The 20,231-nt window shown below is 46.3% G+C and overlaps 1 protein-coding gene across 9 annotated transcripts in view; it reads left to right on the top strand.

Annotated features, from left to right (window-relative positions):
• The window catches only part of STAT4 (signal transducer and activator of transcription 4), a 118,886-nt gene extending 107,049 nt beyond the window's left edge, over positions 1-11,837 (top strand). For 5 of the 9 annotated variants that reach the window (XM_077885352.1, XM_077885354.1, XM_077885355.1 and 2 more), the window contains 9 exons: positions 1,629-1,727; positions 4,113-4,248; positions 5,968-6,017; positions 6,481-6,575; positions 6,874-7,010; positions 7,350-7,541; positions 8,897-8,963; positions 9,510-9,759; positions 11,550-11,837. In XM_077885352.1, coding sequence (XP_077741478.1) covers positions 1,629-1,727; positions 4,113-4,248; positions 5,968-6,017; positions 6,481-6,575; positions 6,874-7,010; positions 7,350-7,541; positions 8,897-8,963; positions 9,510-9,717 — 984 coding nt within the window. In that variant the 3' untranslated portion in view covers positions 9,718-9,759; positions 11,550-11,837. The remainder of the gene's footprint in view (positions 1-1,628; positions 1,728-4,112; positions 4,249-5,967; positions 6,018-6,480; positions 6,576-6,873; positions 7,011-7,349; positions 7,542-8,896; positions 8,964-9,509; positions 9,760-11,549) is intronic. The other 4 variants (XR_013373111.1, XM_077885356.1, XR_013373112.1 and 1 more) reach the window with 4 other exon arrangements.
• The last annotated feature ends 8,394 nt before the right edge of the window (positions 11,838-20,231 follow it).

Genomic DNA, 20,231 nt, shown 5'->3' on the forward strand with positions numbered 1-20,231 from the left:
CAACATTCTACTAGTAGAATGTATGCCATTCTGGTTAAATATAAATGATAAAATCTCATGGGCATTATCAATGCAATATCTATTTAATAATTGCTTGCCCAGATTGCATGTTTTTGGTTTGTTTTCTGGGATCTTCTGAGTCATGCCTACTCAGTGGAAAGCCTAAAGAGAAATAAGTAAGCATCCTTAAACCATGCCACATAGTGATATATTTTTAAAATTTTAACTTGTCCACAAATCCCTCAGAAGGAAGGTTTTTCTAATGTAATGAGTAAAGACAAATGATAGGAACATTAACAATATGTTGTTTTATTCTCTTAACAGTCACCATTGGGGCATCCCTGGGTGGCTCAGCGGTTTAGCACCTGCCTTTGGCCCAGGGCGTGATCCTGGAGTCCCGGGATCGAGTCCCACTTCGGGCTCCCGGCATGGAGCCTGCTTCTCCCTCCTCCTGTGTCTCTGCCTCTCTCTCTCTCTCTCTCTCTATGTCTATCATAAGTAAATAAACAAACAAACAAATAAATAAATCTTTTAAAAAAAAAAACAGTCACCATTGTACTCAAAGAAGGAATAAAGAAATTTTGAGAATTAAATTGAACATGACTGACTATGAGCTCCTTGAAAGCAGGGCATCATCATGACTTTGTCACACCATTGCCAGTAACTTACTCAATGCCTGGCACATAGTAGATGCTCAGCATAGGTTAAATAAATTAATGAACGGGTGCATGAAGGAACACACACAGTTTTACACATCCCAATATGATCTTATTTGTGAGAGGTATTGTCTTAGAGATCTACCTTTCCATTTTTTTCTTATTGAATGTAAATCTATAAGCATTTTCCATGAATGCCTTCCTTATCTCTTTTTCCTAAATCTCTGTTTAGGAAACATGGGCCTAAGAGCCCATGTTTTCATGAAAATGTTTTCATGGGCTATTAGGGTTGGTGTTTCCCTGTCTCCAGAAGTCTAACCTCTGTTATCGAGAAAGGACTAATGTGGGTTGATTAGTTTCTCACACTAGTCTGTGAAAGCCTTTTTATTCTATGAGGTTGAGAACTACAGTACCAGTGTAGTTCCACAGCAGACTGGGCAGCTCTGTTTCTAATAAAGTTTTGTATTCCAACATTGCTTACCTCTTCATCTTCTGCAGTGAAAATGCCCATGTCTAGTACTGACATTAATTAGATGTCAGATCATAAATTGAATATATTGATTCACTTCATGGATTAATTTGAAGTTAAATCCTTTATAGTAACTTGTTAAGAGAACGGTTGCAAAATCAATACAAGCTCTAATTGGCTGCATTTTAGGCCATTTATAATACTAGAAAATATAAATATTTTTATGATGTCAAGGGAAGATACTGGAGAAGTTAACTGGCCAAGCGCTCGGAAAGGATTCCCATTTTTATGGCTTCTTTCATCCCCATACCTTCATTCATATATGCCTAGAAATTTCCCGTACCTTCACAAGTCATTTCAGTAACCAGGGCAGTGTAGACACCAGGATTAAAGGAGTAGAGCTGGCTTGAGATGGCCCTTTAGGAGACAGGGTCAAGTATAAAATCAGTGCAAGGTGCAACTACCTGTAATAACTGTGCTTTTTTTTTTTTTTTTTTTAACAGACCAGCTCATTACCTGTGGTGATGATTTCCAATGTCAGTCAGTTACCTAATGCTTGGGCATCCATCATTTGGTACAATGTGTCAACCAACGATTCCCAGGTAGAGTCTATTCCTATTTCTCCTCCTTTAATTCTATTTGATTTGTTTTATTGTCCAAAAACCCATCTGCATCAAAAGATATATATATATATATATATGTATATATATATGAGTTTTGAATATATAGTCATATATCTATATATATTAAATTTAGCATGTTTTTGTGGATTGTTTTATTACAGAGAGTTCCAATTATATTTAGTTGTATATATCCTCTCTTATGTTATATTTAAAGTCATATGTTCTGATGAACTTGGACGCTGGGAGAGTTCTGGCTAGCAAAACGGACAGGCAGGTATTTGTTACGTCTGAGGATCTGGTCAGCTCTCAACTATGTACATAACAGTGAGTTCTAGGCCCATCCTGTGGCTCTGTTAATTGGGCCATGGGGAGACTTCTCAGTCTAGAATTAATGTCTGACTGCTATGTGTACCGCCTCAACTACTTCCGGCCCCACCTCCACACAGATTTTATTTAAAGGTAGCAAATTGGTTTCCAAAGAAGTAACTAGAATATTAACCAATCTTGCCTAACTAACCCTCTGACTATACAAATTTTCAAGTTGATTATAGATTTTATCCATTCTAGGCTCAAGCTGGGTTTTAATGCCATCTGGTGGTTGAGACATTGAGCAAAAATTGGCTTCAAGTTCCAAAGCTAGCCGAAAACAGAAACAGATGCTCTTCTTAAAAGACAACCAAGGGAAACGAGTGGCAAAAAAAAGATGTCTGCCCTTCCCCTTGTTCCCTCTTACAAAATTTCATTATGTTGTCCTCGAAACCAGCAAGGCCTAGAGAAAATGGTTCAAATGTAAAGAATATTTATTCTTAATTCAAAGCAAATATTCACTCTTAAGGGAAGAATTTTTTTTTTTTTTACCTTAGGTCCTAGCAATAAGAACCGACATGATGAGTTAGCTCTATCTATCTTTTTTAAAATGTGCCTAATAGGGAAATAACATGGACTATGACTCAGCTCTATTCCTTCTCATCCTTGGTGCCCTGGCATCTGAGATTAACTGTAGAGAGGGAGGCTGCACAGGGTACACGGTGCCTCACTTCCTCTCAGGCTGCAGTGAGAAGAACAGGACTCACTAGAGAAATCATCTGGTCTTTAAAGCCAAGAAGAGCCTACACCCCTGGATTAAAGGATATTCCCCATGAGGGGCTACACATATTCAGAGCTTTTCATTCAACTTTGGGATGTAGGAGAAACGATGGGTCACTTCCCTGTCCTCTGAGTACAGCACTGTTGCACTTAGCTTTCTTCAGCATCTTTCACCAAAATTGTCACACTAGCCACCCCAGACTCTGTTCTGCTCCTGCATGAGGAATGTGGAAAGCAGATCGCATGTAGCTCCTACAGCATAGATGCACAGCCTACTTACAGAGTCCAGCATAACAACAAACTCTGGTTTTTCTTCTTCCCTTTCTTCTGCTTCAAAATCTAAGCTCCCAGACCTCAATTATATTCTATGCTTTTGGGGCATTTTTCCAGACACAATTGTCTGGTTCAAGGGAAACTGCATCTCTAGAAACTCTTTCTCTCCATTCCTCCCCTTCCTATCTCCCACTCCTTGTTGGATGCTGTGTCCTCTTTCACTCCCAACCTTCTGACACCTCTTGGATTGGTTCCTTTTGTTGCTGCCCAGCTTAGCTCATGCCTCTCCTGAACTGTACTAGATTACTCAATTCTTCCCCTTCTTCTCTCCCTAGAACATCTTTCTTGGCTTTCACACCTTCTGCTTTCCAGTAATCTGAGATGAAATCCTCTCTTTCACAATTGTTGACCCAGTTTCTGGTACAAGCAGTCTTATTTGTAGTTAGTCATACAGAAGATTCTCTTGCCCAGATCAAAAGAAAAGATTACCGTATGACCCATAAAACAGGACTCAGGTTAATTATGAGTTCGTATTTGTAAGGTCACCTACTTTAGCTCGAGACTTACCTATTTTTGTGCTTTGGGATTCTTCGTTCGGTCAAGGTGTAACTTGTACCAACCCATGATAAGATAATTATATAATTGATATAGGTATTGTTGAAGATTGATATTACTTGAGAAAAGAATATTTGCCCAGTGACTTGTTGGACAGTATTAAGGACTTACCTGAGTTGATTGATAGCCCACAGTCCAGGGAAAGTTAAGAGATGTCCAACGATTCTATCAAGAATAACATGGAGACATCTATTGTATTGGACTCAAGGATTAAGGAACTCTTCAGGAAAAGACAAAAGCAGCGTCAGTTTAAAAGCACAGCAGAGATGAAACAATAATCTGTATTAACTTAGATTGGCCTAAACAGTTTAAGACAGGAATTTTACATACTGAATTATAGTGTGTTCAATGTGATCAATGAATATAATCATCGTTACAACTCTATTTTAGAACTTGGTTTTCTTTAATAATCCTCCATCTGCCACTTTGAGTCAACTCCTGGAAGTGATGAGCTGGCAGTTTTCATCCTATGTCGGCCGGGGCCTTAACTCAGATCAACTCAATATGTTAGCAGAGAAGCTTACAGGTGAGAGCTTGTAGACGTGAAGACTTGCCTCTGTTTGGGGTCCTCAGGCATTTTAAAGAACCAGGTGATACTACTACTTATTCATAAGGAGGAGAGTCACAATTTACTGAGCACCTACTACATCGCCAGGCACAGAGCTAAATGCTATGTTATATTTTTTAGGAAAGGCTAACTCATTACTCTATCCGTTTTAGAGATGAGGGTCCTTCAGCTCAGAGGTTAGTGCCTGGCACGGCTGCGTGGCTAGTACACAGCACAGCCAAGACACAGGCCAAGCGGGTCCAGTTCCAAAGCCTCTTTCTTTCCATTCCACTCTCCAGTCTCCAGGGTGTTTCTATGCCATTTTCACTGAGTGTAATGTGAAGTCTTAATGGTGCCTTGACTTTCATATTAATATCACAATGGTCATTAGCCAGCTGGACAACAGCTGATTCCAGGGCCAGGGAATTTCATAGAAATTAGAAGCCACCCAGATAATACTTAATTCTCCATATCAAGAAGATCTCAGTTTTGGGCACCTGAGTGGCTCAGTCGCTTGAGCATCTGCCTTTGGCTCAGGTCATGATCCCAGGGTCCTGAGATGGCGCCCCACGTCAGACTCCCTGCTCAGTGGGGAGCCTGCCTCTCCCTCTCCTTCTGACTCTCCCCCTGCTTATGCTCTCTCATGCTCTCTCTCTCTCAAATAAATAAAAACAGTCTTTAGGAAAAAAAGGAAAGACAATTTCAGTTTTGACTAATAGTTTTTTTAAATTTGCAAAATAGAATTATTGGTACTTCAGATAGTGACTATAGTGTAAGATTTTTCTAAAAGAATTTTTTTTTCTAAAAGAATTTTAAAAGGCATCTATATTTTGACAAGTCTGGGGTAAATACATTTAGCACCAAAAAAGAGTTAAGATTAGATTTGTATACATTTCTAGTTAAAGTAGGGCGTAAGATGCATTTGAGCATCAGCAGTGAAATACTAGGTGACTTGGCAACTGGTGCTGGGTTGCCACTTGGACCTACTATCTGATCAGTAAATCAGATCTTTGGGGAATATTTAAAAATTTAGTTAATGTAAATTTGCTTTTTGAACTTACATAGTTCATAAACTGCATTTAGTAAATATTTGTTGAGTGAATAAAGTTTTCAAATATCCTTTCACATCTTTACCAAATTATCCTTATAAGTATAATTTCCTTAAAAATTGAGATAGTCTTGTACCGTGTCATTGCCCTGGACCATAGTCAGATGGCTCCTTACTGCCTAAAGGATCCCGAGTTCATTCTTTTCGTAGTAATAATTAGGAGTCCTGATAATCTGTCTATATCTAACTTATATAAGTTTATTTTATGTTTATTGACCAACATTAGGCAGCTCTCACCGTCTCCTATATAAGCCTTGTTCACGCCCACTGTGCTTCATCCTACATTATTCTTACTAGAGTGTGGTTTCCTCCTTTTCTTCTGATAATTTATATCCAATCCAATCATGAGGGCCTGGCACTAGACACTCACCCTCTTCCTAAAGTTATCTTAGCTCCTGCACTGAAAGGAATTTTTTCTTAGATAATTTTGTGATATCTTACATTTTTACTCTTTCTAGCATTAAGTACACTGAAAACCCATAACAGATGCTTAAGAAAATCTTGAAAGGGGCTGGGGAAAATCTAAATTGAGCACCAAATGGAAAAGCCTAATTGTTAATAAAAAATCTCATTCTTTTCTTTCATTTTAGCCCAATCTAGCTACAATGATGGTCATCTCACCTGGGCCAAGTTCTGCAAGGTACAAACAGGGGAACAAGAATATCATTAAGATTTTTTTTAAGTAGTGCTTCTTCTTAAGCCTCTTTTGCATAATCTGGGATTTTGAGGATTTCCTGAATGCAGTTTTTTTTTTTTTTTAAACTCTAAACTATTTTCTCATTTAAAGGAAGTATTCCGGGGTGCCTGGGTGGCTCAGATCAGTTGGGCAGCCAACTCTTGGTTTAGACTCAGGTCATGATCTCTCGGGGTCTGGGATTGAGCCCCATGTCAGGGTCCCCACTCGGTGGGGAATCTGCTTCAGGATTCTCTCTCTCCCTCTACCCCTCCCCCCACTTTCTCCCTCTCTCTGTTTCTCTCTAAAATAAATATTTTTTAAAAAAACGTTTAAAGGAAGCACTTCATTGAAAACTGGAACTTGAACTGTTATTTCAACATTACTATTGAAATAATCATTGTCCTAACATGTTTATTTATTGCAATAGGAACACTTACCCGGTAAATCATTTACCTTTTGGACATGGCTTGAAGCAATATTAGACCTCATTAAAAAACACATTCTTCCCCTTTGGATAGATGGGTGAGTTACAGGCTATATTTTCCACATGAGTTCATTAGATTCTTGTTTTTATGGTATTGGTTTTTTTTCCTTTTTATTTTTAAAAAGCATGTTTAGCGATGGGTGGGTGGGGGAATAGTTCAGTTCTTTCATTCTTCATGAAGTTCTGATATTTACTTTAATCTTATAAGAGTATTTCATTGACTTTTTATTGTACTCAGAACAAATTTAAGTCAGTTCTTTGTGAGTGAAACAAATACATATGTAATAAATTACAGTGTTTGCTCAGATAAAACTTGTGCCATTGCTCTACTTTTAGGTATGTCATGGGCTTTGTTAGCAAAGAGAAGGAACGACTCTTGCTAAAGGATAAAATGCCTGGAACCTTTTTGTTAAGATTCAGCGAAAGCCACCTTGGAGGGATAACCTTCACCTGGGTAGACCATTCTGAAAATGGTACATGCTCACTCTTGTTTGTACATGTGAATTAGCATCGGGTTTGGCTGTCGGCATTTCAGTTTTCAGAAGTGCGTAGCACGATGTTCTGTTTTTCACGTGTTCAGGGGGCTTTAACATCAGTTGCTAGAGTTGTCCCCGAAGAGGGTACCTTGAGTCGCTCACAGCCCTGTGTGGGTGCCCTCCATCGCGTGGCAACCTCTAGCCACACCGCACAGAGGGGCCGGCAGTGTTTTAGAGCCAGTTAAGTGAAAAATGACGTGGGCAGGAAGAAAGTCCGCAAAGCATTGGCGGCAGGAACCTGCATGTTCCTCCCCGACCCCCTGTCTGTGTTTCCAGGAGAGGTGAGATTCCACTCGGTGGAGCCCTACAATAAAGGCCGGTTGTCTGCTCTGCCGTTCGCGGACATCCTTCGAGACTACAAGGTTATTATGGCTGAAAACATTCCCGAAAACCCTCTGAAGTACCTTTATCCTGACATTCCCAAAGACAAAGCCTTTGGTAAACACTACAGCTCCCAGCCGTGCGAAGGTTAGCTTCTTTGCTTGCTCGTTGTCTTCAGACCTTGGCAGATACCCTCATATTGGAGAAAAGTAAATGCAGCCCCTCTCCTTAGGTTTACTTCGATTGTCATTGAGACCCAGGGAGCACGTGGAGGTCAAGGCCTTAGAAATGAAGTAGCGCGGGCAGTTCCCGAGGAGGGACAGCTGGGGCCACCGCGCCCCGCACAGGAGCTAGTAATCCGTGGCTTCCAGCAGCCGGACTTCCGGTGGCCATGACAGCTTCTCACAGCCACTTGGAGGGTGTCGGCTTCCTCCTTCCTGAAACAAAAGTGCCTCTGACTTCATGTCTATGACTAGGAGAGGGGGGCAAAAAAGAGGAGGTAATGATTAGAAAGCTATTAAGAGTTCGGGAAGTCTGTTTTCAGCAAAAGAAGCCTGGGGCTTAAAGGCTTTACATTTTCTACCTTACAGTAGTCTCCCAACTGAGTGGACGGTTCACTTGCCGGGAAGGGCCCGGGGGTCACTGCTTCGTCCCCCATCTACTGGCCGACTAACAAGTCTTAGCGCACCTGCCTTTCCGGGTTGCATTCCAAGGGGCTAAAGTAACGCCTGACCAAAATAAGCATTTGGGAAAAATATTTGTGGGGTTTTTTTTCTTTTTCTTTTTTTTTTAAGATTTTATTTATTTATTCATGAGAGACATAGAGAGAGAAAGGCAGAGACTCAGGCAGAGGGAGAAGCAGGCTCCATGCAGGGAGCCCGACGTGGGACTCGATCCCGGGTCTCCAGGATCACGCCCCGGGCTGCAGGCGGTGCCAAACCGCTGCGCCACCGGGGTTGCCCTGGGAAATATTTGTTAAATACATGAAAGAATACAAATAAAATTAGCTGTATAATTGTAATGTTAAGTTTCCCGTTCTGTGTCTCTAATAAAAGTGTATGCAAGTCATTATCCATTACAATGTCCATCTATAGCAACCTAACCTATGAGCACCGTCTTGTGGAATATCACAGTCGTCACCCACAGACACTGATTGTGGCTACCCTACTGACTCACTGTAAATCCTACAATACTCAGATCAACCAAATATAATCAAACTTAAACATAACATTGAAGACAGGTGATATAGGTGACTCCCACTTCTTCTCATACATCCCAGAGACAATCATACGTAAAGTCAGTTTAGGCCTGCCAAGAGATTTTTCTCTTCTTGCACATTTTATGTTCATAAACACTGTTTCATCTATTCAGCCAAATATTTTGGCGAGTCACTAAACAATCAGAATATCTCTCTTCTTTTAAGGTTCCTTATATTTTCATAGGATTTTTAAAAATATATATATATCACATTGATATCATTTTTTCCTGCCTTTCTTTTCCAGTCTCACGGCCAACAGAAAGAGGGGACAAAGGTTATGTTCCATCTGTTTTTATCCCCATTTCAACAATGTAAGTAACCTTAGCTACATGTAAAATATCTCTTACTGAACTTATCTTTCTTTAAAAAAGCATTTCTACAGGAAATCTTAGGCTAGAGCAGAGTACATGTACCTGACAATAAAGCATTTTAATGCTCAGTGTCCCACCCACTTCAATACCTAGAGAGCCGGCCCTCAGGAAGCCCCATAGCGTGCCATGACTGGAATCCTAAAGCTGCCACTTTATATGTCATGTAGTTCAGGGGGGGCATCTCGGTGTCACAGATAGATGAAGCCCCAGCAATGAGTTCCAGCCCCAGCGTCTCACCACAGCTATTTTTTTTTTTAAACTTTCATTTATTTATGATAGTCGCACAGAGAGAGAGAGAGAGAGGCAGAGACACAGGCAGAGGGAGAAGCAGGCTCCATGCACCGGGAGCCCGACGTGGGATTCAATCCCAGGTCACCAGGATTGCGCCCTGGGCCAAAGGCAGGCGCTAAACCGCTGCGCCACCCAGGGATCCCCACAGCTATTATTTTTAATCCTTTTCAACATGTGCCTTGTGATCTCTTTAAGCCGAAGCGATTCAGCTGAGCCACATTCTCCGTCAGATCTCCTGCCCATGTCTCCAAGTGTCTATGCAGTGCTGAGAGAAAACCTGAGTCCCGCAACAATTGAAACTGCAGTATGTTCCCTTTCCTTTCCATTGCTGGTCAAGGGCACTCCTGTGAAGCACATGTGCTACCTGGTAATCAGAGGGGCTGAAGTTCTGCCTGAGAAGTGAGAAAACACTTCTGTCGGACCAAATCCATGAGCAAAACGCTGGGTGTGTCTGTCTGTTCCTGTGGGTCACTGAGGGGGTCTTGCCAGCAGACGCTTTCACTCATTTGAACTCCTTTAGTTTCTTGCCATCAAAGCCAGCAGAGGGCAGATACTGCTCTTCCTCACTCACATACACCTTGTCCCCACTTCTCCCATTGGCTGCACCACTCCCCACCATTCCCCACCTTAGCAGACCACATACATTAGTCAATATTTATAAGCCCAGTTCAATATTTATTATATTTTTTTAAGATTTTATTTATTTATTCAAGAGAAACAGAGAGAGAGAGAGAGAGGCAGAGACACAGGCAGAGGGAGCAGCAGGCTCCATGCAGGGAGCCTGACGTGGGACTCAATCCCAGGTCTCCAGGATCACGCCCCGGGCCGAAGGCAGGAGCTAAACCACTGAGCCACCCGGGCTGCCTGCAATATTTATTTTAGTTGAAGGATCACAAATTCCGATTTTTTTTAATTGTTACTTGTATTATTAGTCTTGTCCCGGGGCTTCTTCAAGTAGTACATGAATTACAGTCAGTAGCAGCGTAATAATTCTCTCCTGAGAACTGAATCACAATCTTAAATGCAGTAATGTGACTTAGGGTGCATCCTCTCTATTGCTCGTCCCCAATACCATCGAGGGATTCCATTTACATACAAATGAACATACTAGAACAATAGAATCTTAGAGGGACCCTGAGCCCCAAGAAATTTGTATCTGGTGTTGGGGAGGAAAATTTTTGCTTTGCCCTTCGAGGTTCTTTTTGCTGATCTAAGAATTAAATTGGCATGAGACAGATTGATAAGAAAAAATAAAACAATTACTAATAATTACTAACTAAAAATAAATAAAGTACTAACAGGGAACCATAAGAATATGAGGCCCACACACAAGCAACTGAGGCTTATATGCCATTCTGAGCTAAGGAGAAGGGGCTAGGGTCTGGGACTTCAAAGAGAATGAAGACAATTCACGGGAATATGAAAAAGAGTAAATATTTCATACATGTTTGCTGGGCTATACAGAAACAATGGGGCAAAGAGAAGAATTTTAACAAATAGATTTTGTTAAGTTCCTCCCTGACTACCACACCTAGTTCATTTTATAATGTCATTATCTATGGGGATCTGGCTCCCTTCCTGAGCCAGATCCTCTATCTAGATTCTTTTAGACCATTAGTGGGAAGGTCAAAGTTTCTTCCTAAGCCTTTAGTTCTTAAACATAATCAGCCTAAAATAATTCACATGCTAAAAAGGCACATTTTGGGGTGGCAAATTTTGCTCCTCTACACGGGTTGTAAATCAAGTGAGTTTTAGTCCTCTTGAAGATTTCTAGAGACGGAAAGCCCATTGTCCCCATTGGCAGCTTATTCCAATGTTAGTTGTCTTAAATCATTTAGTTGCAAGAACTTTTGCTACATTTTTATACACATTTCCTCATTACTTTTTTTTTTTAAGATTCTATTTATTTATTCATGAGAGAGACAGAGAGAGAGAGAGAGAGAGAGAGGCAGAGACACAGGCAGAGGGAGAAGCAGGTTCCATGAAGGGAGCCCGACATGGGACTCAATCCCGGGACCCCGGGGTCACGCCGTGGGCTGAAGGAAGATGCTCAACCGCTGAGCCACCCGGGCTGCCCTCATTACATTTTTGTGGGATAAAATTTGTGAACACTTACTAGTTAATTGGTAGAAAGATTATGAAATATTTAGTAGACAAAAGGGTGTTTACCTAAAAAAATTATAACTTGCAAAATCATTATTTTCCTCAAAAGTCATTTTCATTTTCCAATTTTAGATGAAGTCTCCGTATTCTGCTGAATGACAGGATAAACCCTTGACTCTCAGAAGAAGGAAGCAAATGAAAAAGCTTAAAGACTGATCTTTGCCAACAATCATATCTTATTTCTTCAGCTTTGTATATACCGGATTCCAGGAAATGGTTGAAGTCTGAAGCTCTGCTTTCACTGACGTGACACCACCAACTGGGAATGTCCTGGTTGAAATGCTAAAAACCGAAGCTTCAGATAAACTTGCAAAATAAAACACTTTAAGAAACCAGTGTTAATATAATATTAACAAATGACTCATTTGTATTTCCTTCATTTCTGATTTTGTTTCTTACATGTTACTCCTGACTTCGTCTCTAGAAGGACTAAGTGTTAAGATTTCAGAATAGGTCAAGAATGACAGAGTCACACCTACATCACTCAAAACCCAGCAAGAAGGCCTGAGAGTAAAGCCAAGTGGGCTAATGTCCTGAGTTCTAGCAGGTAAAAGCCATCACCCTAGATACCAGATGGAAGGAATGACAGGGCATAAGAGCAGCAATTTACAGGGTGTCCTGGGTGAATTGTGAAGCCTCTTGATTGCCAGATCAATACTGTCTCAACTTTGGGGTTCATAGCTGCTGGTTCCATTGCCAGGCATGACCTCGTCTCAGGGGAAGGGTTCCATCATCATCCTCAGCTGGTATTCTCAGGTAAATTGCCCCAAAAGCAGATTCATAGGTAAAAATTTCATGAAACAAGGACGACTCTAGAAGAGATTGGACTAGGTGAGCCCTACGATCCTTTCCAGCTCTCTTAGTCCCCAGTCCCATGAATCCAGTCTGAGCCTGGGAAAGGACTCGAGGATGAAGAGAAGCTCATCCCTTCGGTTTTCTTGGGTGATGAGGGAGGGGAGGGGGTTTCTGGAATGATGACGCAGGTGTATGAGCTGCAGGTCTGTTTAGATCCTTGCCTTGCTTCAGTGGTGCCTTTGCCCAGATGCTGCCCTTCGTAACAGTGTGGGGTCCCCACTGCCCAAGACCTGGGGAGGTCTCTGTGTCTCAAGCCCTGGGGAAGCTGTTGAGCTGGGTGAGGAGGTCATGATACCAAGGCATCTGCCCAGCCCAACTACAAAAAATCTTGAGGCAGGTGTTCAAGGTGAGGTCTGACTGCAGCGTCAGACAACAGCTCCCTCTGGAGCTCTCTAACTCCTTCTACCCATCTTCTGTCCCTGAGGCAAGACAGAGAGAGGCTAACATCTAATGGAAAAGAATTCGAAGAAAAAAAAAGGTTTTGCTATAACCTGCCTTCTCAGAGATTCCATCTTACCAATCTCATCCATTCTATCTACTCACATGGGCCCAACTGGATTCCGTATTGTTCTTCCAGCACCTGCCCCAAGGCCCGCAACCTTACTCCTTTGCAAGCTCCCGACAGCCCTCTTACGTGGTCCAGGCGTCTGTTGGATGGAGGGCCGTCAGGCTCACTTGAGGTGCATTCTCCTAGTGTCTCCTCCACATGCCCTATTTCCTGAAATTCAATGTATCAGTTGGCAGCAAAAGTAGAGGAGATCACCGTAAACCTTATTTAAAGCTATATAGTTTGGTGGATATTTTGAATTGTAAAATGATTATTATAGTTTTGTCTTTAAAGAGGTAATCTCCTACCAGGAAATACTCAACTGGATTTGGAAGCCAACCAAGGTGGCGGAAGCTTTTCACTAATGAAATGTAGTAAAAGTACGATGCACCCTTATTCAGCATGGTTTTTAGAACCTCTCAACATAGAGCCTGGTAGCAGAACGCCAAAGTTCCATATGGGATCTCAACCATCGTCGGAGGGCAGACAACACAAGGACATGTGTACTGTGCTCCCTATAGTAGAGGCAGAGGCCATCTAGTAAGAGCTCAACATGTGGTTATTTGTACTTAGATTCGGGAAATCAAAACCAAGTTCTTTATGACAGCGTAGAATTAGGGGATTTTGTCCAAGGATTCCTGGAGAACACCTGCAGTTCAGGATGAGCTGTGCCACTTGAGATGAAGTGCAGTGAATGGGAAGGGAATTTAGATTACATCCTCCAAATCCTCCTCCAAGATATTTTTTTTTTGTCACAACTGGCAACAAATAGCATTTAATGAAATACAATGTAGATTTGTTTTTTAAATATTTTTATTTTTTAAAGATGTCATTTATTCCTGAGAGACCCAGAGAGAGAGGCAGAGACAGGAGAGGGAGAAACAGGCTCCGTGCAGGGAGCCCGATGCGGGACTCGATCCCGGGACCCCGGGGTCACACCCTGGGCCAAAGGCAGCGCTAAACCTAAACCGCTGAACACCCCCGGGCCGCCCTGTATTTTTTGTTTTTTGCTTTTTTATTTATGATAGTCACAGAGGGAGAGAGAGAGAGAGAGAGAGAGAGAGAGGCAGAGACATAGGCAGAGGGAGAAGCAGGCTCCATGCACCGGGAGCCCCATGTGGGATTCGATCCCGGGTCTCCAGGATCACGCCCCGGGCCAAAGGCAGGCGCTAAACCGCTGCGCCACACAGGGATCCCTTTGTTTTGTTTTGTTTTTTAAATATTAATCACATTTTCACTTCTCCCCTCCCCCACCCCAGGCCGACCCCAGATGTCCACTCTGCTAATCCCTTTGCAAATTCTTTTTCACATGGACTCACTTGGACCAACTGCACTGAAAGTCACCGACTTTATCTGGAATAAATGTTGCAAGGAGGCAGCCCCCAGGGGATCTCCTCAAAGTCCTACGGTAGCAAGGAAGGCCTCCGGAGGCCCATAAGGAAGGAGCGAGCCTGTTTCTGGCAAACTCTAGGCCTTTTCCTTTACCTCCTACATTCAGGAGCCCCAGGAGCTCAGACAGGATTTGAGGTCCAAGCAGTCCCTGCTCTACTCTCCCCACAGGAAACCGTGTGCAGGCTTAGCCAGCCGCCCTGTGCACACACCCCAATTTCTGGCAGATGGTTTTCTTTTTCAAAATGACCGTGAGCTTTGATTGACTTGACTGCATTTTTTTTTTAAGAGTCAGGTATGTATTAGAGAGAGTGTGCATCCGTGGGGTGGGCAGGGGCAGGGACCTTGCAGCCGACCCCCCAGGGACAGGAGCTGAGCCCCGCGGCTGTGGCCGCTGCCTTCTGGCTCGGGCTGCAGCGCCGCACACGCAACCAGACCCCCTTCCTGGCCACCCGCCGGGCAGAACGGCTCCAGCAGGGCCCCAAGCAGAAGCTGCAGAAACACGAGGCACGACCACCCCGCCACCTGCTACAACAAATGCGACAACTCTGCGGCTCCCTGTGTAGACCGAGGGCCCCGCTAAAAAGAAACCCCACGGGTGTCCTGGCTTGATGATCTTGGAGGGGCTCACGGGCCTGCGGACACTCGGGCTGCGGGCGCCCGGCCGGCGGGTCAGCTCCGCCTTCACAGACGCCCAACAAACCCGGGGTGTCCTTCGGTAGGAACGAAGGCAACGAGCCGTGGGCCACGCAGCTGTCACTGGTCAGTTGTGACCATTTTGAACTTGCCTTCATCAGACCCACTGATGTACTGAGCCATGAACACGTAGATGACTGATGACCGTGTCACAAAGTTGGCTTTTAATACCGTGACATCTGCATTTCAATGCCGTTCGTTGGCTTTCTATTTAATCTCTTGCATTTTATTCAACTAAAAACATTACCCTCTGAAGGAGTCCACAGGTCTCATCACGCTGCCGAGGGGCCCGTGGCACAAAACCTAAGCATCCCAGCTCTCGGGGCACCTGGGTAGCTCCACCGGTTAGGCTTCTGCTCAGGGTCCCGGATCCAGCCCTGCTTTGGGCTCCCCCCTCAGGGGAATCTGCTTCCCCCTCACCCACTGCCCCCCCCCGCCCCGCCCTCGTGTTCTTTCTCGCTTTGTCTCTCAAATAAGTAAAATCTTAAAAAAAAAAAAAAAAAATCTCAGCTCTGGGTGAAGACCACAATTCTCAATGGATCTTTCCAGAGTTATGTAGTCTCTTCTTAGTGTTCAACTCATCCCCCATGTCCTCCCCCAGCAACGGCTTCTCACCCCGCGGGACATAAACACACACAGGACTGAACTACTTTCTGTTTCTTTGAGGGCCTGGCCTCCCTCCCGCCCCCTGCACTGCATCCTCTCAATTCTTCAACCCCATCCCGTCCACGCCGCCACCTGGACAATGCTCCCCCAACCTCCAGGTTCTAAAAAGCCTCCTGCCCCCAAATGTGTACACGCGGAGGACTCTGGTCACTCCACCCTCCTCCGTATCCTGCGGATGCCCCAGCATCCTTGCTACCACCTCGGTAGGAAAGGCGCATCGGCGGTCTTCCTCATGAGGCTCTAAGCAAGTTCTGCACATACAGGGACCAAGAAGCCTTTGTTCCCAGTTCTAGCCCTAAAATCTAGTCCAATCTGCCCCCGAATAAGTATTTGTTGACAATTTAATATTTGAGCACGTAGAGGACAACAATTAGTTCCTTTCCCTCTATTGCTCCCTAACCTGCAAGACTAAGAATTCTCTTCACGACCCTCCGAATTCCAAAATTATGGAACAGTCACTAATACTACAGACCGATTAACCAAAGTATGCTTGTCCTTGCTTTCCTTCTCCTTCACCTCGTAATTTCCAGACTCTGTAGAAGTGCTCTGGATTACATTGTTTGATTGTCAGCTCATCCGAACTTCTCTTTAATTCAGGGATCTTATGTGTGCCTCACATCCCAGACATCTACCCCTCCAGGAATGAACGAAGTGCTCCTGAAATTTCCCTGAACTCCGCCTCTATTGGACCCTGGGCCTTCCTAATCCTGGGCCAGGTGAAAGCTCTTACGTGAAGCTTCAAGGGCATTCACTGAGATGCCTGGAGGCTCTGCTAGGCCCGATGGAGATGGGGAAGAGGTTGGAAAGGGGACAGACGAGTGAGGCTCCCCCTAAAATCCTTCAGACCGGGTTTCAGAATACTCCTGCTCTTTCTTCTCCCAGCTCAGGAGGTCTAGAGCCCACGTGGAGGTCTGAGTGGTTGACTTAACTGTGATTCTTGATTTCCAGGTTGTTTGGTGCTGTCATGCGCTCATTAAAAAAAATATTGATGGGCAGCCCGGGTGGTTCAGCAGTTGAGCACTTACTTTAAGCTCAGGGCATGATCCTGGGTCCTGGGATCGAGTCCCACATCCGGCTCCCTGCATGGAGCCTACTTCTCCCTCTGCCTGTGTCTCTCTACCTCTCTCTCTCTCTCTATGTGTGTGTGTGTGTTTCATGAATAAATAAATAAAATATTTTTTAAAAAAACATTGAGGTTGCCTATCAGGGACCGCCTTTCTCAACTAGGGCTTCCCATCTGGACCATAAGACACAGTCGGTGATTTGCTTGACTATTTTCCCGGCTGTGCCAATGCCGATATGCGGCCGTTCCACAGGAGAGACAGGAGCTGCCACGCGGGCTCCCAGGGGCACCAGGCCGGATTCTCCCCCGGAGCCCGGGACAGCTGTCACGGGACAGTCCTTCCTGTTGTGTGGGGAGATGAAAACACACAAACGACAGGTTATTAAATGACAGGTACCGTGGAGACTAGAGTAACTGCAAGAAGTGGTGAGTGAACGTCTCTCCGGGGAGATCATGTGATCTGAGACCTAAAGAAAGAGCAGGAGCAAGTCCACGGACAGGGCCGGAGCCCGGAGCCCAGTTACCTGAAGGAACAGCACAGGAGGCCCCCGCTGAGAAAATCCTGAGGAACAGGAGGCCACAGGGAGGGGAATGCGGTGAGGGGCACGCAGGGGAAAATATGGGTGGGCGACAGGGGAAAGACCAGACCCTGCAGGTCCCTACATGGAAAGCTGAAGGCTCTGGACTTTATTGAAAGGGCTCTAGGAAAGAATGGTGTTATTGTTTTCGTTCCTCCCTTATCTAAGTTTTCATTTGTAAAATGAAAGTAAATACGTAACAAGGTTTCTGTGGAAGAACTCACCTTTCCTTCAATTTCACACTAACTGCATTAGTGCGCAACCTGAGCCGCTGCGCAGGGCGGGCGCTCACAAGGGCTCGCGCTGGGATTAAGGCTCTACTGCCGCCTTCTTGAAATTCTTTAGTGTTGAACACAAGGCTGCGTGTTTTCATCTTGCACGGAGCCCCGCCAGTTACCCAGCCCGCCCTGTCCGTGTAACCGCAGGAAGTGAACCTCCATTTGCACCGTGGGGACCGTGTAAGAGCGTGTGGGGGGCCCGGGGCTGGAGGCCGAGGTCCCTCGCACACTGGGAGCCCTAGCTGGGGCCTCTGTCACCCTGAGGACCTGGTACCCTGTGCAGGGGCTGGAGCTGAGCCCAAAGGAACCCGGGGCGAGCCCCCCAGAACCCTAGGTCACGCAGGTGGCAGGCGGGGCCCAGCCAGCTTGCCCGGCCGTCGAGCTTGTGAAATCGGGGTGCCGCGCCCACACTGTGCTCCCCGGGACGTCTCTCCCACTGCCTCTGGCCTAACTGCCCCGGGGGGGGGGGGGGTCAAGAAGACCCGGAGGACAAGGCTGCGGGTGCGGGTGCGAGTGCGGGTGCGGGTGCGGGGAGAGGCCCTCGGTTCCCGCGCGGGACCGTGGAGATGCGGCCCTGGCTCCGGGGGCTCCTTGCTGCGGGACGGAGGAAGGGGCGGGGGGGGGGGGGAGGGGGGAGTCCGGGCTCATCCCCGACGGCCGTAGGGGGCATTCCGCTCCGTCCCTCCCAAGCTAACCGGCACCCCCCAGGGCGCAGCCGGCGGGGCGCAGGGCAGGTACCCGCGGACTGGGGGGGGGCAGGGAGCACCGACCCGGACCGGGGGGAGGGGGTGTGCTGACCTGCAGCGGGGGGTGGGTTGTGCCGACCTGCAGCGGGGGGGGCGGCCGGGGGGCGCTGAACTGCAGTGGGAGGGGCTGACCTGCAGCGGGGGGGGCCCGGGGGGCGCTGACCTGCAGCCGGGGGGGGGCAGGGGGCGCTGACCTGCGGGGGGGGCCGGAGGGCGCTGACCTGCAGCGGGGGGGGGCAGGGGGCGCTGACCTGCAGCGGGGGGCGGGGAGGCATTGCTGACCTGCAGCGGGGGGTGGGTTGTGCCGACCTGCAGCGGTGGGGGGGGCCGGGGGGCGCTGACCTGCAGCAGGGGAGGGCGGGGGGGGCGCTGACCTGCAGCGGGGGGGTCGGCCGGGGGGCGCTGACCTGCAGCGGGGGGAGGCAGGGGGCGGCGACCTGCAGCGGGGGGAGGGGCCGGGGTCGCTACCTGCAGCCAGAGCTGGGGGGGGTGCGGGGGGAGCCCCGGGCCGCGCCTGCGCACTGCTCCCCGCGCCCATTTACTTTCGCTTTTCGGTTTCCTGCCACTTCGGCGCCTTCTCGCTCGCGGCCGGTTTCCCCGAAAGCACGTGGACGGCTCTTCCGCGCGCTGCCGTCCCTCCCGCCGCGCCGGTGGCGGAGCTGCGAGCGCCCCCTCCCGGCGGCTGGCGCGCGGGACCCGCAGGTGCGCGGCTGCGGCCGGGAGCGCAGGTGTGCCCGTGAGACACGCGGAAGAAAAAGAAAAAGAAACAAGTTTATGTAGTGACCCACCACCCGGAAACTTTGACAGTTTCAAATATTTTCCCTCTGTCTCTCCCTCTTGTCCAGTGTTCCCTGTATTTACGTTGCTATATATTCCCGCAGTAATAGAATAACGATTTCTTCCGTGTATTTCAATTTTATACAATTTTATACAGTTCAATTTTATACAATAACTGGTCTTCGAAAGCATAAAGCTCGTATTCAGGCATATGAATATCAAAAACCCAGAGAACTACAGGGGAGTCCAGAAATCCCTTATTTTAACCCCGCTGTATTAACAGATTAGCAAAGATGCCTTCCATTGATTAAGGGTCATTTCTCCCATTGGAGAGAAGTTACCAACATGAGTACAACATTGGAAAAATGTGTCGCAAATGCAAAATGGAACTGTAGATTTTTCTAAACGGATGTGTCGCTGCCACTTTGAAACAGACCAAGGCCATCAAGATGGGACACAGAGGGAGTAAGTTGTTCATGGGTGTGTCAGTAAGAACACACAGCATAGTGTCCTACTGGGGATCCAGAGACCCCAAGGAAAATATTTGTGGGGGGGCCGGGCACCCCCTGAGAAATTACATTTTATAATTCAATAGTAGGATGCTTTTCTTTCCCCCATAAGGTCTATATCAGTGATCTATTGCTACATAACAAACTGAACTATCCTCAAAACTCAGGATAAAACAAGCACCGCGCATCATTGCTTGTGAGTCTGGGGCACACTGGGCGGTTCTCCCTGTGGGCGTCAGGGCTCCGATCTCGCTCCCACGCCTCTGAGGCCCAAGCTCTGCCAGCTGCATCGCTCAGCGGTGTTTGGGGTGCTCTCTGATGTTCCAGCCGGCCCAGCTGACTTGCCTTGGAGGACGGCAGGGTTTCTGGAATCCGGTACTGTGAGGTCCCTTGAGGCCTGGGCTCAGGACGGCGCAGTGTCACGTCTGCTGCACAGTATTGGTCGAAGCAAGTCAGAAGCCAGCCCAGATTCAACAGGTGCAAAAATAGTTCCCACCTGTTGCTGAAAGGAGCTACAGAGTCACATTGCAAAAGTAAGTAGATAAAAGGAAGGAATAACGTGGCCCTTGTTAGGAGATCCTAATTTCTTATAAAAAAAAAAGATTTTATTCATTTATTCATGAGACACACAGAGACATAGGCAGAGCAAG

The sequence above is a fragment of the Canis aureus genome, chromosome 36 (assembly GCF_053574225.1).
Source record: "Canis aureus isolate CA01 chromosome 36, VMU_Caureus_v.1.0, whole genome shotgun sequence".
In the NCBI taxonomy this organism is placed as follows: Eukaryota; Metazoa; Chordata; class Mammalia; order Carnivora; family Canidae; genus Canis; species Canis aureus.